The 14,449-nt window shown below is 41.1% G+C and overlaps 1 protein-coding gene across 4 annotated transcripts in view; it reads right to left on the reverse strand.

The window, feature by feature from the left end:
- Positions 1-13,272, reverse strand: part of DDHD1 (DDHD domain containing 1) — a 146,218-nt gene extending 132,946 nt beyond the window's left edge. For 3 of the 4 annotated variants that reach the window (XM_043983520.1, XM_043983519.1, XM_043983518.1), the window contains exon 1: positions 12,203-13,271. In XM_043983520.1, coding sequence (XP_043839455.1) covers positions 12,203-13,034 — 832 coding nt within the window. In that variant the 5' untranslated portion in view covers positions 13,035-13,271. Of the gene's footprint in view, positions 1-12,202 lie in introns of all 4 variants that reach the window. The other variant, XM_043983522.1, reaches the window with a different exon arrangement.
- Positions 13,273-14,449: the final 1,177 nt, after the last annotated feature.

Below are 14,449 nucleotides of genomic sequence, written 5' to 3' on the forward strand. Positions count from 1 at the left end.
CTATTTTCTAGGTCAGTTGTTTTTCCAATGAGAAATTTTACTTTTTTTTTTTACTTTTTTGATTTTGTTTTATCTTATCTTGATGTCTGAGTTTCCATTTATTCACTTTTAATTTTTATAGAATTATTTTCTTCAGTAACCTTTTGTACTTCCTTTTCCATTTGTTTAATTTTGTCTTTTAGGGAGCTATTTTCCTCTGAAAATTTTTGTATCTCTTTTCCCATGCTATTGACTCTTTTTTCATGGTTCTCTTGCATTACTTTCATTTCTTTTCCCAAATTTTCTTCTATTTCTCTAATTTGCTTTTTAAAGTTCTTCCAGAAATTCTTTTTGGATCAAAGACCGACTTACATTTTTCTTTGAAGCTTCACCTATAGTTATTTTGTTATTATTGTCCTCCTCAAAGTTTAAGCCTTGATTTTCCGTATCACCATAGCAACTTTCTATAGTCAAGCTTTTGGGGGCTTTTTGGGCTCATTTTATGCCTTTATTGTGACTTTGTGTTTTTATGGGAGAACTGGGCTCTATTCCTGCACTGTCACAAGTTTTTGTGCTGAGGCTCTGGGTCTTACTGGTGGCTTTCCCTGGGCTTCACTGCTTGCTTTCTCTGTAGAGTAAGCTTCCCTTCTGACTGGTATTGGAGGGTTGTTCCTCCCTTTTGGCTTCCCCAGATGTGAGCTGGCCTTCTCCAGGGGTGGTGTCGTACTGCTGTTAACAGAGTCTTTGTGGTGGCTGGTCCTAGAGAAGGGATCTTGTTGCTGGTCTGCCCCAGGGGTGGTACCCTGCTATTGGGTTGCTCTGTTAACAGGGCCTCTTTGTTAGCAGGCCCTGGAGGAGTAATTTTGTTGTAGATCTGCCTGAGGACTGGAGCTCCTGCTGCTAGTTTGCTATGGAAAAAGAATCTCTCTGCTGGTAGGCCCCAGGGGCAGGAACCTACTGTTTGCTCAGCCTTGGTCAGGGCTTCACTACTGGTCAGCAGTGGAGTCAAAACTTTCCTGGTTGTTTTCACTGGGGCTGGGATGGCCAGCAAGGACAACCTGCTATTCAGACTGCTCACTTGCCTAGGGGGCCTGCTGGTTTGCAGGAGGGTAGAGCCTCACTGGTGGATTGCCCTAGGCTCAAGCCCTGCTTCAGGCACTCTGCTGTGAGTCCAGAAGCTGCTGCTGCTGCTCTTGGACCTCACTTTTCCCTCCCACCCAGGTAAAACAGACCTTTCAGGACAGGCTAGTACAGTTGCCTCCCTGTTACTGGAACAACTCAGAGGAAATTTTCTATTGTTTTGGAGGGAAATTTGGGAGAGCTCCAGAGGGTTCCTTTCTCACTCCTCCATCTTGGCACCAAAAGTCACTATAATGTTTCAATGTCAGCTTAGAAGACAAGGTCTGCAGTACTCTAGGGTAAGGCTTCTTAAACTTTTTCACTCCAACCCGTTTGCTTGAGAAATTTTTATTCAATCCCTAGTATATGGGTTACATAAAAGGTATACATAACCTTTTACTGTTTCTAAATTTTTCACAACCTCCACATTCTGTCACGCAGTCCCATATGGGGCAGAGACCCACAGTTTAAGAGCTTTGCTCTAAGGAACTTTTGTTTTGCCCTGTGCATTTTATCATTGTGTGTGTGTGTGTGTGTGTGTGTGTGTGTGTTTTAATCAACAATGTAGATAAAGGTATATAGATCAGATGACAGAAACAAGATCCAAAACATCCTGAAAAATATAAAACAGTAGAATGAATCTATAAAGATGAAATTTAATAGGGATAAATAAAGTCTTAACACTTAAGGTCAAAAACAAACTTCAATAAGTACAAGTTGGAGCAATGAACTGGAAGGAATAATGGAGGTCATTTTATCTAACCTGTTCATTTCACAGATGAGGAAACTAGGCCAAGAGAAGTTCAGCCACTTGTCTAAGGACACTCAGTTAGTAGTACTAGAGACAGTATATGAACTCAAATCCTTTGATGGCAATGCAGCACTTTCTACTGGAAAGTTGTGAGGGACCTAAGTAATTATTTAATCCAAACCGCTTATTTTAGAGATGGTAAAACTATGTCCTTGAGAGAGAAAGTAATTTCCCCCTAAGGTTACATACTAAGTAATTAGCACAACCATAACTCATACCTAGGTCTTCTATATGTCTATTACTCTTCTATTGGCCCAGACAGAACTAGAAGCAAAAGGCAGGCACTGCGGAGGTGGGCTATTTATTCTTGATATAAGGAAAAGCCCTAACAGTGTAATGGGATATGTCAGAATACACTAAGTTTCCCTTTCAGTGGAGGTTTTTAAGTACTATCCAGATAAACCATGTGTCAGCAGTATTATTAAAAAAAGATTCTTATTCAGGACCAGATTGAACTAGATGCCCTGTAGGTTCCAGGTCAACTCAATCAACAAGTCTTTATCAAGCATCTATATTATGTGCTATGCACTGTACTTATGGAGATGCTGAGCTGAGGATACAAACTAAATGCTACAAGTTGCTGAGGCAGCTGCTCCTGCTCCTGCTCCTGCTGCTAATACTACCACCATAAGCTTAAATTTTTATACTGCCTATTACGTGCCATGCCCTGTGGTAATTGTTTAACAAATATCTTTAGCATCCTCTCAACAACTCTGGAGGTAGGTGCTCTTTCCTATCCCAATTTTACAGACGGCGTAGAGCTCTTTTGAATATGCATGCTAGGCAATGTGTCAAATGCTGGGGATACAAAGGCAAAACAAACCAACATAAAATAGAATGGTACAAAAATTAAGGGGGACTGGGATAGGTTTCTTGAAGAGGACTTTAGCTGAGACTTGAAGGCAGGCAAGAAAGCTAGGAGGAAGAGATAAGGAAAGAGTGTTTCAGATATGGAAACAGCCAGTGAAAACAGTTGGGAGATGGAGTATAGTGTATAAGAAAAACACAGTTGGTCAATAAGCATTTTTTTAAGCACCTATGTATCAGGCACTATTCTAAGCACTGGAGAAATAAAAAGAAGCAAGAGACAGAACCTGCTTTCAAGGAAACCATAATCAAATGGGGGAAACAACAAGCAAACAAAAAGAATCAAGCAGTCAGGTTCTATTTTGTTGGGTGAGGTACCATATAAAGTATTCATAGAAAAATAAATACAAGGTAGTTTTAGGGAGAGAGAATATTAACAATTGGGAGAAGAATGGGAATCAAGAAATGCTTGTGAAAAAGGTTGTGCTCAAGCTGCACATTGAAGGACATGAGGGATTCTAAGGTAGAAGAGACAAGAGAGCACATTTCAGGTATGAGGATAGCCAGTACATAGACACAGAGATAGGAGCTGGAAGATTGGGGTGAAAACTGAAAGAAGGCCAGTCTATAGAATGCAGTTAGGGGAGTATGTGCAACAAGGTTGGAAAGATAAGATGAGGTCAGATTGGGAAAGGCTTTAAAGAAAGCCAGATCTGCATTTGTTGAGGACAGATGGGAAGGGGTAGAGGTTTGGGACAGGACCCAAGTAGGAAATTGTTGCAATAGTCCTGTGAGAAAGATAATGAAGCCCTAAACTAAGGAGGTGGCTGTTTGAATAGAGAGAAGGGGATGGATGCACGAGATATGGAGGAAGAAAGATACCAAGATTTGGCAACATACATATATGTACATGTTGTATATGCATGTATGTTTACGTGGCCTTGGAGAAGTGAAAAATAATCCCATGGTTACAAACTAGAAGACTTGACAGAGACAAGTTTGGGAAGAGGGGTGAGATGTCTAGTCCCCAGTTGTTGATAGAGAATCAGAGCTTAGGGGAAAAATTGGGACTACATATGGAGATCCAAGAAGAGGAGAGTCTTGGGGTATACACAGTTGATAGTATGACAAGGATGATAATCTAATAAAGACAACTGAAAAGGTAAAGTCAGAGAATAAAGAGAACCAGGCAGAATAGAATCACAATTATCTAGAGATAAGAGTATAGAGGGGAAGGTATTCACTAGTGTCAAATTGAATAGAAAAGTCAAGAAGAATGAGGACTGAAAAAAAGGCCATCAAATTTGTCAAATAAAAGATCAGTAGTAACTCGGGAGAGAACATTTGAATGATGAGATTTTAGGAGAAAATGAAGGTGAAACAGAGACCAACACAATTACAGATACATACATACATACATAAGCATAGAGTCATAAAGAAAGGTAATACACAGGAAAATAAAAGCAGCATGAGTGGGACAATTATGACATATATTCTCATGGAAAAACACCCCATCTTACAGTATTTTAGGATGTTGCCACTAAAGATTGAATGATTTGCTGAGGATCCCCAAACACTACCATGCTTTCTCCCCCCCTCCCCTCTCCCCCAATCACAGCACAGAGAAGTAACACTCCTTGTCTCAGGGGATTCTTTACCTTTTCTATGTCATGAGCCCTTGCAATTTATAGACCCCTTCTCAGAATACTGTGGTTGTCTTTCATGTATATTGATGAAAATGCTAAATTTCAGGTTAGAGGTTAATGAAATTAAAGATGCAATTTTTTTTCCATCCAAATTCTTGTATCCTAGATTAAAAAACAAACAGAATACCCTGCCTTAGTACTTGAAGAGCTGACCACTTGATTATGGTAGGGGCCAGAATAGGCCATAAATTAGCTCTACCTTCAGTAATAGGGTGGTTGTCTAAACTGGTTTATATTTAAAATTTTTATTGGTGAAAATTTCAATACACAAAGAAAAAATACTTTTATGATAAACTGGGGAAACTTCCTATAATCTTACACAAGTTTATGTTACACTTGCAACCACTAAATTTAACAAGGTGGAAACAAAACTCCTATTGTATCCCTCTTCGGTCCCTTTTATCCGATTTTGTCTATGCAATTAAAAGAGTTTTACTATGGCTTTTTTTTTGCCTTCATTGCCAAATAACTCCTCATATTCCAGATTCTATATAATTGTGCCATTTTACCTATCCAATATTTTACACTATAATCTGATTGGATAGCTGAGCTCTAAAGCTTTGCCTTCCTTCATCACCTCAGCTATCCTTAAGGAGCTGAATACTGCAAACTTGACACAAAACAAAAGTCATTTTGGCTCAAATTTTTAGTACTTCCACATCAACACTCTGATAATGGCACAAAGGATCATTTTGGGGAAAATATGGTTTTCTTTCCTCATCAGACTCAAAAGTTTAAAGACAAAGTTTCTTGCAGTAATTCCTTGTAGAGCTATCAGAAACCAATTTATCTAAACCAATGTTTCCCAATATGTAGAATAAAGAAGACTAACAGGCTGGGTAAATAAATCGTAAGCTGCCAGTCCACACGTGAACCTAAAATAATGCAAGTATCCCACTAGCCCTGTATCTTCACCTGGCATAGGTACCTTCCCTCCTACTCTACCTCCTATTCCAATTTCCCCATAATCCTATGGCTTCTTCCCCTCAACTTTCCCCTTCTTCCCACTCTCTATCCCACTTCTCCATTTTCAGCTTCCTTTTGTATGCATCTTTCCCCATTAAATTGAAAACCTCTTGAGAAGACAGGAAACTTTATCATATTTGTATTCTTACTGCTTAGAACGGTGCCCTGCACATAGCAGGCACTTAATGAACATTTATTGACTACTAAAAATATACTTTCTATATGAACAGCAATGTGGTTGTAGCGGAATGCTGGGCTTCGGAGTCTTGGAGTCTTCTTGACTCCAAGTAGTAGGTTCAAATCCTACCTCTAACACTATCTGTGCCTTTGTACTGGTTATATAGCCTATACTTAACTGAGGATGCTTTATATGTGGGACCCTAGTCTGGTGACCACTTCCATACTCTTAGAAGAACTGAATAAGATAAATATTGACTTTCTCGTGGAATGAAACCAGGAAGAGGAGGTTGTAGCTAATGAAAAAATGGCCTTAAAGGCAAAAAGAAATATTTCATGTGGTGCTTAGTATATTATATTGCACTATTAATGACAAGTACTTGAATAAGGATAGCCACAAAGGAACTTAATTGCAACTTGTGCACTACATATTTTAGAGGATGAAGAGGTAGAGAAATTCTATGAAAAACCCCATAAGAAGCTGAAAATTAAATCAGCATTATTTGAAATTTGGGGACTTCCATGTAAAAGTGAGCTTAGGAAAACATGACCAAAAAAAGTTGTAAATGATAGCTCAAGGAACAAAACCCCAAAAACCTGTATAGACAACAGAGATGCCTCATATTATGACTACCAATTAACAAATATTTATTAAGAGCCTTGTTTTAGGCAATTGGAATATAGAGACAAAAATGAAACTGTCCCTGCTTTCAAGGGATATTATCTCAGAAGGGATAAAATGTTCAGAAATAAATGTATACACAAGATCTATACAAATAAAGCCAAAGCAAATTTTGGGGGATGGGTGACATCTAGGTGGTGAAGATTAGGGTCAATATAGACTTGTAAGGGGCTAAAATTCTAGTTAGTCTGTCTAAAATATCTAATGAGTGGTCGCTAAATAAATTATAAGCTTTAGCAAGAGTTTAAACTTTTAAGCATTTATTATGGGGAATAAGAATTTGGTGAAGAGAAAGAGAAAGGCCTAGATTCATCTATCTATCTCGGGAAGCTACAGTTCTGCTCTGCTCTCCATGAGAATCCTGGCAAAAGAGAGTGAGAGCAACCAGCCTCGCCCCCTCTTCCTCCCACAAGCAAATGTCACTTCCTGACACCAAAGAAAAGCCACATGTCTTGCCTTCAGGTGCCTTTCTACTCATGGTGGAGCCCTCCTACAGTAAGTCTCCAGCAGGTGGTGTCATTCCAATCATTACAGACTTTCACATATAAGGTTGCTTATTCAGAGTTTTGAAACAAACAAGGAGTTCTAAGAGGTGAAGGTGAGAGGAGAGAAACATTCCGGGTATAAAGCATAGAGATGGAGGCCATATCCTGTGTGAGGAACAAGGACAATTTAGCTAGACCATGGAGTGTGGGAATGGGAAGTAATTTCTAACTATAGTTGAAAGGGTATACTGGGGTCAGGTTGTAAAGGGCTAAAAGAGCTAATACGGGGCAGCTAGGGGGAGGGGGGAACAGCTAGGTGGCACAGTGGATAAAAGCACCAGCTTTCGTTTCTGGAGGACCCAAGTTCAAATCTGACTCAGGACACTTGACACTTACTAGCTGTGTGACCCTGGCAAGTCACTTAACCTGACTTCCCTCCCCCCCACCCACCCCAAAAAGAGCTAAACAAAGAAGCTTATGTTTGATCTGAGGGCAATAGGGGAGCATTCCAGTTTTTGACACGATAAGCCCTCTAAATAAAATCACCTTGGCAGTTGTATGGACTGGAGACTAGAGGAGAGGACTTGAGACAGGAAAAACCAATTAGAAGGAAAATTCAAAAATCCAGGCAGGAGATAAGAAGGGTCTTAACTAGAATAAGTGGCTGTGTAAATGGAGAAAAGGGAAAAAATACAAGGAGCCAGGTGGCCCAGTTGGTAGAATGCTGGGCTGGAGTCAGGAAGACTCACCTTTCTGATTCACATCTGGCTTCCGACTTTACTAGCTGTGTGACTATGGCTCAGTCCCCTTAACCCTCCTTGCCTCAGTTTCTTCATCTGTAAAATGAGCTCAAGAAAGAAACGGTAAACCCATTCCAGCTATCTTTGCCAAGAAAATTCCAAATGGGTCAAGAAAAGTTGGACATGCCTGACAACAACAAACAGATGCAAAGGATTTCATAGGGCAAAAGATGTGACTGGATATAAATGAAGTGTGAGTATGAAGGGACTATGGATTAAAGACAAAGGTTGTAAACATGGACTAAGATGGCTGGTGCCCTCAAGGCCAATTCAGGAGTGGGATGGGTGGGAAGATACTTGAGTTCTAGACACACTCCATTTGGAATTCCTTTAGGACACCCAGGAGATGTCAGGAGAAAAGAATGGAGTGGGGGGTAGGGAGATAGATATATAGATTTTAGGGGTCATATGCATAGAAATTCTAATTAAACCCCTTGCAATATGACAGCCAGCAAACAATTTATTAAGCTTCTTCAATGCACCAAGGAATGTACTAAGCACTTGGGACACAAAGAAAGGCAAAAAAATAGTGCCTGCTTTCAAGGAGCTCAGTTTAATAGGGGTGACAACATGAAAACAACTATGTATAAAAGATATATACCAGATAAATTAGAGGTAACCAACGGAGTAAATTCACTAGTAACTCAATTGAAACTGCAAGTTATCAATGATCTCTAAATAGCCAAATCTACTGTTCTTTTCTTGGCTCTCATCCTGTTTTACCTTTCTGCTGCATTTGACATAGTTGACTACCCTCTTCTCCTCTGGGACATTATCTTCTCTCTGGGTTTCCTCTTTTTGTTTCCTTCAAGATAAACTAGCAAAGGATACTCAGGAGAGGTTAGACAGGTAGGAGGAGAAACAAAAAAGCAGTGTAGATTGTCTAGCTTAGGCAAAAGCCTATATAAAACTAGATAAGAAATCTGTAGTGGATCCAGTTGGATTGGTTATGTGATTTCCTTGATTAACTTTCTTAAAGTCTGGAGGCATTTGATATGTTATTGTTGCTGAGTCATTTCAGGCTTGTCCAACTCCACATGACCCCATCTGGGGTTTTCTTGGCAAAGCTATTGGAATGGTTTACCATTTCCTGCTCCAGCTCATTTTTCCCATCGAGGAAACTGAGGCAAACAGGGTTAAAGGGTCACATAAGTAAATGACTGAGTACAAATTTGAACTCAGGTCTTCCCGACTCCTGGCCAGGCACTTTATCCACTGTGACTCAGATATGACAAATATGGAATACTACTTCCCCAAAAAAACACACAACCCCCCCCAAAGATACATTAACATGACTGCCTACACATATGAGTTATTTTCTAATCAGTTCTGTATACCAGACCATCATACTGTTAAAACAAAGATCAAATTTAGTATCAAATTAGAATAAAAATGGGGAAAAAGAATGGTGTACAATTATAACTCCAACCTGATTTACTTAAACAATCTGCTGATCCTCAAATTCAGAATGGAAAAAAGAATAGACCATAGATAGACTATTACCATTTCTCAGAACAGTTTTAAATATATCTTCCTTCCAAATGACAAAATATGACAGCCAAGGACAACACTTAGAAATAAACTGATTATGATCATGGAAAATTATAAACAGTATTGCTTTATACACAGTAAGAGGTAGAAAGGGGGAAAAAACCATCAAGCTTGGCAAGATATCCAATTATGCTAAAACTCCAACCATCCTGGGAATATTTAAGGATGATAAAGGAAGGAGGACAAGAGACAAAATAGCGGAAAATGAGATTACCCAAACAACCATTCTCTTGTGGTGAATAAAAAAAATTATGAGAGACAAAATTCTGGGTATATTATCATTAATCATGACTGGTAAGAGATTGACAAAAATGGCCTCCTTATTCTCTCATCAGACCCCATAGCTACTTCAGGTTTTTATGCCTTTTGGACAAGAAGTGGTTCATTAAACAGCAATCAAATCTAATTGGTTAGCATAATTGGAGGTGGATTACACTGAAATGAAGGACTGCGGGTCCCCTGTATTAGGGAAAATATTTCTATATAAGATCATCTATTCAAAGAACATAGACCCCACCTAAGCTGAACAGCACAGCTTCCACCTAGGTGTGATATGGTGCAGGAATGAAGTCCAAACTCCTCAGAAAAAAAGTAAAGCATAGTAAGAAGGGGGGAAGATGTGAATTTCCCTAAGACAATAGTCACAAACAATCATTTTTCACATTTCCCATCAATTATGTGGCCAACACATATGGAATCTAACATCCCATTATACAGAGTACATCCTAATATACAGTATGAGAGTAGTAGAAATGACAACAAAGAAAAAATAAAGGCAGTTAGATCAGCTGGAGTGGAGCAAGCATACTCACAAGTCAATCAATCAATAAATATTTATTAAGCACCTACTATGTGCCAGACATTGTGCTAAGAAAAAAACTCAAAAGACAGAAGGTTTGTTATCTAAGCAATGCAATTTTTAGGGTGTTAAAAAATCAATTCCCCAAACTTGTTGGAATATACTTGCTTGAAAATTGGTGTGTGTGTGTGTGTGTGTGTGTGTGTGTGTGTGTATACACTTACACACATATACACACACATTCCCCCCCCTTTATTTCCAATGCAATGGGAAGCAACTTATTTATTCTAACATATTCCCACTCTTCCAATTATTTTCAATTTCTCCCTCTCCATTAGTTTATTTCCTACTGTATACACAAACACGCCCATGTCTCCTACATCCTTTAAAAAACCTCACTTGATCCTTCCATCCCTAACATATGCATCTATTTCTCTTCCCTTTGTAGCAGAACTCCTCAAAAAAGACATACTCTCCATTCACTCTCTTCTTAAACTCTTAAAATTTGCCTTCTCACTCTTAAATTCTGATCTTATCATTCTGACACTGCTCCCTCCAAAGTTACTCATGATCTCCTAATTGTTAAATCTAATGGCCTTTTCTCAATCCTAGTTCTCTCCTAGGTTTTCAGGACCCCATTCTCCCCTGGGTTTTCTCCTTTGACTATTTGACTCCTTTTTGTCTCCTTTGCTGAATTCCTCTTCCAGATCGTGTCCTCTAACCCCAGGTGTCCCTATAGGTCCTAAATCCTGGGTACTTTTCTCTTCTCCCTCTATACTACTTCACTTGGTAATCTCATCAACTTCCATAGATTTAATTGCTGATGATTTTCAAATTACCTTTTTGCCCCAATCTTTTCTTCTGTAATTTCAAATCTCCAACTGCCTTTCAGACATTTCAAACTGATGTCCTGTAGACTCTTAACTCAATATATCCAAAGTAGAACTCATTCTTTCCCTCTAAATTCTTCCCCACCCCAATCACCGTCTCTATACTTATACTATAGATGGTAATAACATCCTGCTAGAGTCCCAGACTCACAACCTAAGAGTCATCCTGGATATCTCTCAACCCTCTATTCAAGCTGTTGCTAACACCTGTTGATTTCACCTTTGCAACATCTCTTCTCCAATCTGCCCCCTTCTCTTATCTGACACTACTACCACTCTAGTCCAAGCCCTCGTCAGCTTATGCCTTGATTACTGCAAGTCTGTTCGTGGGTCCACCTGCCTCAAGTCTCTCTCCACTTCAATTCATTCTCCATTGAGCAACTAAAGTGATTTTCCTAAAACTGGAACAAGACCTCCGTCTAGACATTTTCTTTAGCTATTCTGGGATGCTCATCCTCCTCAACTCTTGACTACTCACCCACTGTGTTGGAAGCCTTCACTAGCCCTTCTCAATTCTCTTTTTTAATTATTTCACATTTATCCTGAATAGCTTTCTTTATGTAGGTTTGCATGTTGTCTCTCCCATTAGATTGTAAGATCCTTGAGCTGCAAAGACTGTCTCTTGCCCCTTTGTATCTCTGGTGCTTACATATCGCCTGGCACACATAAGGCCCTTAATAAAAGTATATTAAATTGAATTACCCAACACCACAAATTTACTTTCTTAGAATACACTATTGCTGAAGAGCATCTTACACATCTCTGAAATCCTCCCACTCTCTAAAACATATTGCTAAATCACTGTTATTCAAAGTAATAAGGGGCGGCTAGGTGGCGCAGTGGATAAAGCACCGGCCCCGGATTCAGGAGGAACTGAGTTCAAATCCGACCTCAGACACTTGACACTTACTAGCTGTGTGACCCTGGGTAAGTCACTTAACCCCCACTGCTCCTCAAAAACAAAGTAATAAGACCAAATCAGATCAAGCAGAAAAAGCAGTCAAGATCAAAGAATTAAACGTGTTGATGGTAAAATCTGTTAAACATTATTACCCCCAAGTGAGAAGCTAAGGAGAATAGGTACACAGGTGTCGTTATATCTTAGCAGGGTCTTTTTTCATCGGCCTTTCCTTCCCACATAGAGAAAACACACCTTATCCTGGTATCTTGATAATAAAACCTGCACTTCTATCTTTTCTCCTCACAAGGGAATCAAAGTTAAAACTTAATATCCCTGTTCCACAGTCTTTCCCTTCAAAGCATAAGCAGCGCCCTCTACTTTTATCTGGTTGGAATGATTGGGAAGATAAGTAGAAATCCTTTTGTTACTGTATCCTCAGAGGCTCGAACCTTTTTAATACACGCCTGTTAGACTGGAAATAATGATTGCGCCCCTTTCCCCTTTCCCTTTCCCCTGCACCCGAACTCACGATTCCAGTAGACCGGGTAGCACTCTCCCTGGGCGACATCAACCTCGTAGAGGCCGCCTCGGACGCACACCGGCTCGATGCGGATCAGCTCCTCCAGCTCAGGCTCGCTCAGGACCGCGCTCCGGCAGTAGCCACAGGCGCTGTCCTCGTCCTCCTCCCCAGAGCTCGAGGCTGGGGCGGGCTCCCCTCGCAGGGCCCGCGGCCTGTTGTCAGTGACCTGAATCAGGTTCCGGAAGGCGAGCTCAATGCGGAGAGAGTCATAGCCAATGAAGGGCTTCCAGGTCTTCTTATCTTCCTTGTAAAACCAGCGGACTTCTTCCGGGCCCAACTCCGCCACCACTTCATAACGATGCCGGGAAGCTGAGCAGCCCGAGCGGGTTCGCTTCCTCTCTCCCGGACCCGCAGTCGCCGCCACCGCACCGCCGGAGATCGACGAGTGCAGAGACGACTGCTGAGTCGGCTGGGGAATCAGCAGGGAAGAGGAACTGCCGCCGCCGCCGCCGCCACCACCGCCGCCGCAGCTGTCGCCCTCGCTGTAGTAGCGCAGGGAGGAGCCCGACTCTGCCGAACTGAAGTCGTAGGTCTCATCGCTGAGGCAGGAGTCCAGAGTCAAGTGATGGCTATGCTCTTCCAAGCCCTGCGCCAGGGGCAGCCCCGGATCCCCGCCCAGCAGGGCCAAGGTCACCTCGGCATCCGTCGGGTTCCCTCCGGAAAGGTGCTCGTAGCAGCATACACTACTATAAACCGCTTCGGAACTCAATTCCCATGCGCTTCCGCCGCCCCGGCCGTTAGGCTCCGGGCTCAGTGGGGACCCTTGGCCAGAATAATTCATGGTGCCGACTGTCGTCTTTCTCACCTTACACTACGCCCCGACTCCCAACGCTCCCCTGACACATTCAAAGCTAACACCAACGCCCTTCCCACCAGGAATTTTAAAATTCTGAAATCCTAGTCCAAAATACACAAACAGCTCCGTTTCTCCGAGCCCCGCAGCGGCGGAGGCAGCAGAGGCCACGTTTCCATCCGACGCCCCATTATCACGCAGACCACGTCGTGGAGGAGGTGCTCTAACAAGGCTCCCGCCCCCACCGAAGGCTCCAGAAGCTCCGCCTCTACTTGCGGGGCGGGCGGGCTCGGTTTTGCTGGGTCTAGTCCTCCCCTGGCCTGATTAGTCGCCATGACTACCAACGCCACCCTATCTTCCTTTCTCCTCGTCACCAAGGCCTTGTTTCCTTCACTCTTCTCCCTGCCCCCTCAGAGACCTTTATCCTAAATGGTGAAGGAAGCGGTATTGCAGAAAGAACTGAACTTTGTTAGCTCGCTGTGGCTCAGGATGAAATAAGATTGGCCTTGTAAGGAACAAACCATTTGATTCCTGTTTCTAGAGATAGATTGCATACCCACTTCCCACACGAGGACACTCTACCTGAATCTTTTTAACTTGGCTCTGCTGTTCTCTCTCCCTGCCCTTAGAATTCACTTCATTTCCAAAACCAGATTTAAAACTAGTCCTTTTCACCATTTGTTTCATAATTCCTTCAACATATTGCCTTTCGAAGTTATTTATTTTTAATGTATGTATGCTATCTCTCCCAATTAAGATAACAACCTCTTTAAGTACTGTTGGGAAAATTTCTATGTCCCACGGAGGAACAGAAACAACAAAGTCTCCAAGCCATAGAAAATAAATTTATTGAAAGAAGGCCTCACAATAAAGCCGGTCATTCAGGGGTTGGACCTGAAAGATCTTGAGTTACAAAATCAACGGATTTTTATACCCCTCCAGAGCTTGAATGCTTCTGTACAATACTAATTAAAAGTATCTAAAATTAAAGCATCTTCTTAGGAAATATCAAAACTGCCTACATGACAAATGTCAGCATTTTCCAGTACTCATATCATCCTTCTTGTGGCAACAGAGTCATAATTCTGCTGCATGACCCCTTCTAATCAAGCATATCACTGGTGAGCTGCATGACCCCCTTGAGTCAAGCATAATACTCGTGGTTTCTAAAATATAGTATTGCAGTATATTGTATCTTGTGATATTACTTAATGCTTGACATTGGAAAGTATCATCTGACATTATTAAGTAGTAAGGAGAGAGACAATCTACTAATACAATTAAAATAAGATATCTAAATATAATAAATATAATTTTAGTTAATATGCTGATTATTATCATAATTAAATCACTTTAAATCTCTTATAACTAAGGGGTGGGGAAAATCTCACTCACAGTACAGA

Source organism: Dromiciops gliroides, chromosome 2 (assembly GCF_019393635.1).
Source record: "Dromiciops gliroides isolate mDroGli1 chromosome 2, mDroGli1.pri, whole genome shotgun sequence".
Classification (NCBI taxonomy): Eukaryota; Metazoa; Chordata; class Mammalia; order Microbiotheria; family Microbiotheriidae; genus Dromiciops; species Dromiciops gliroides.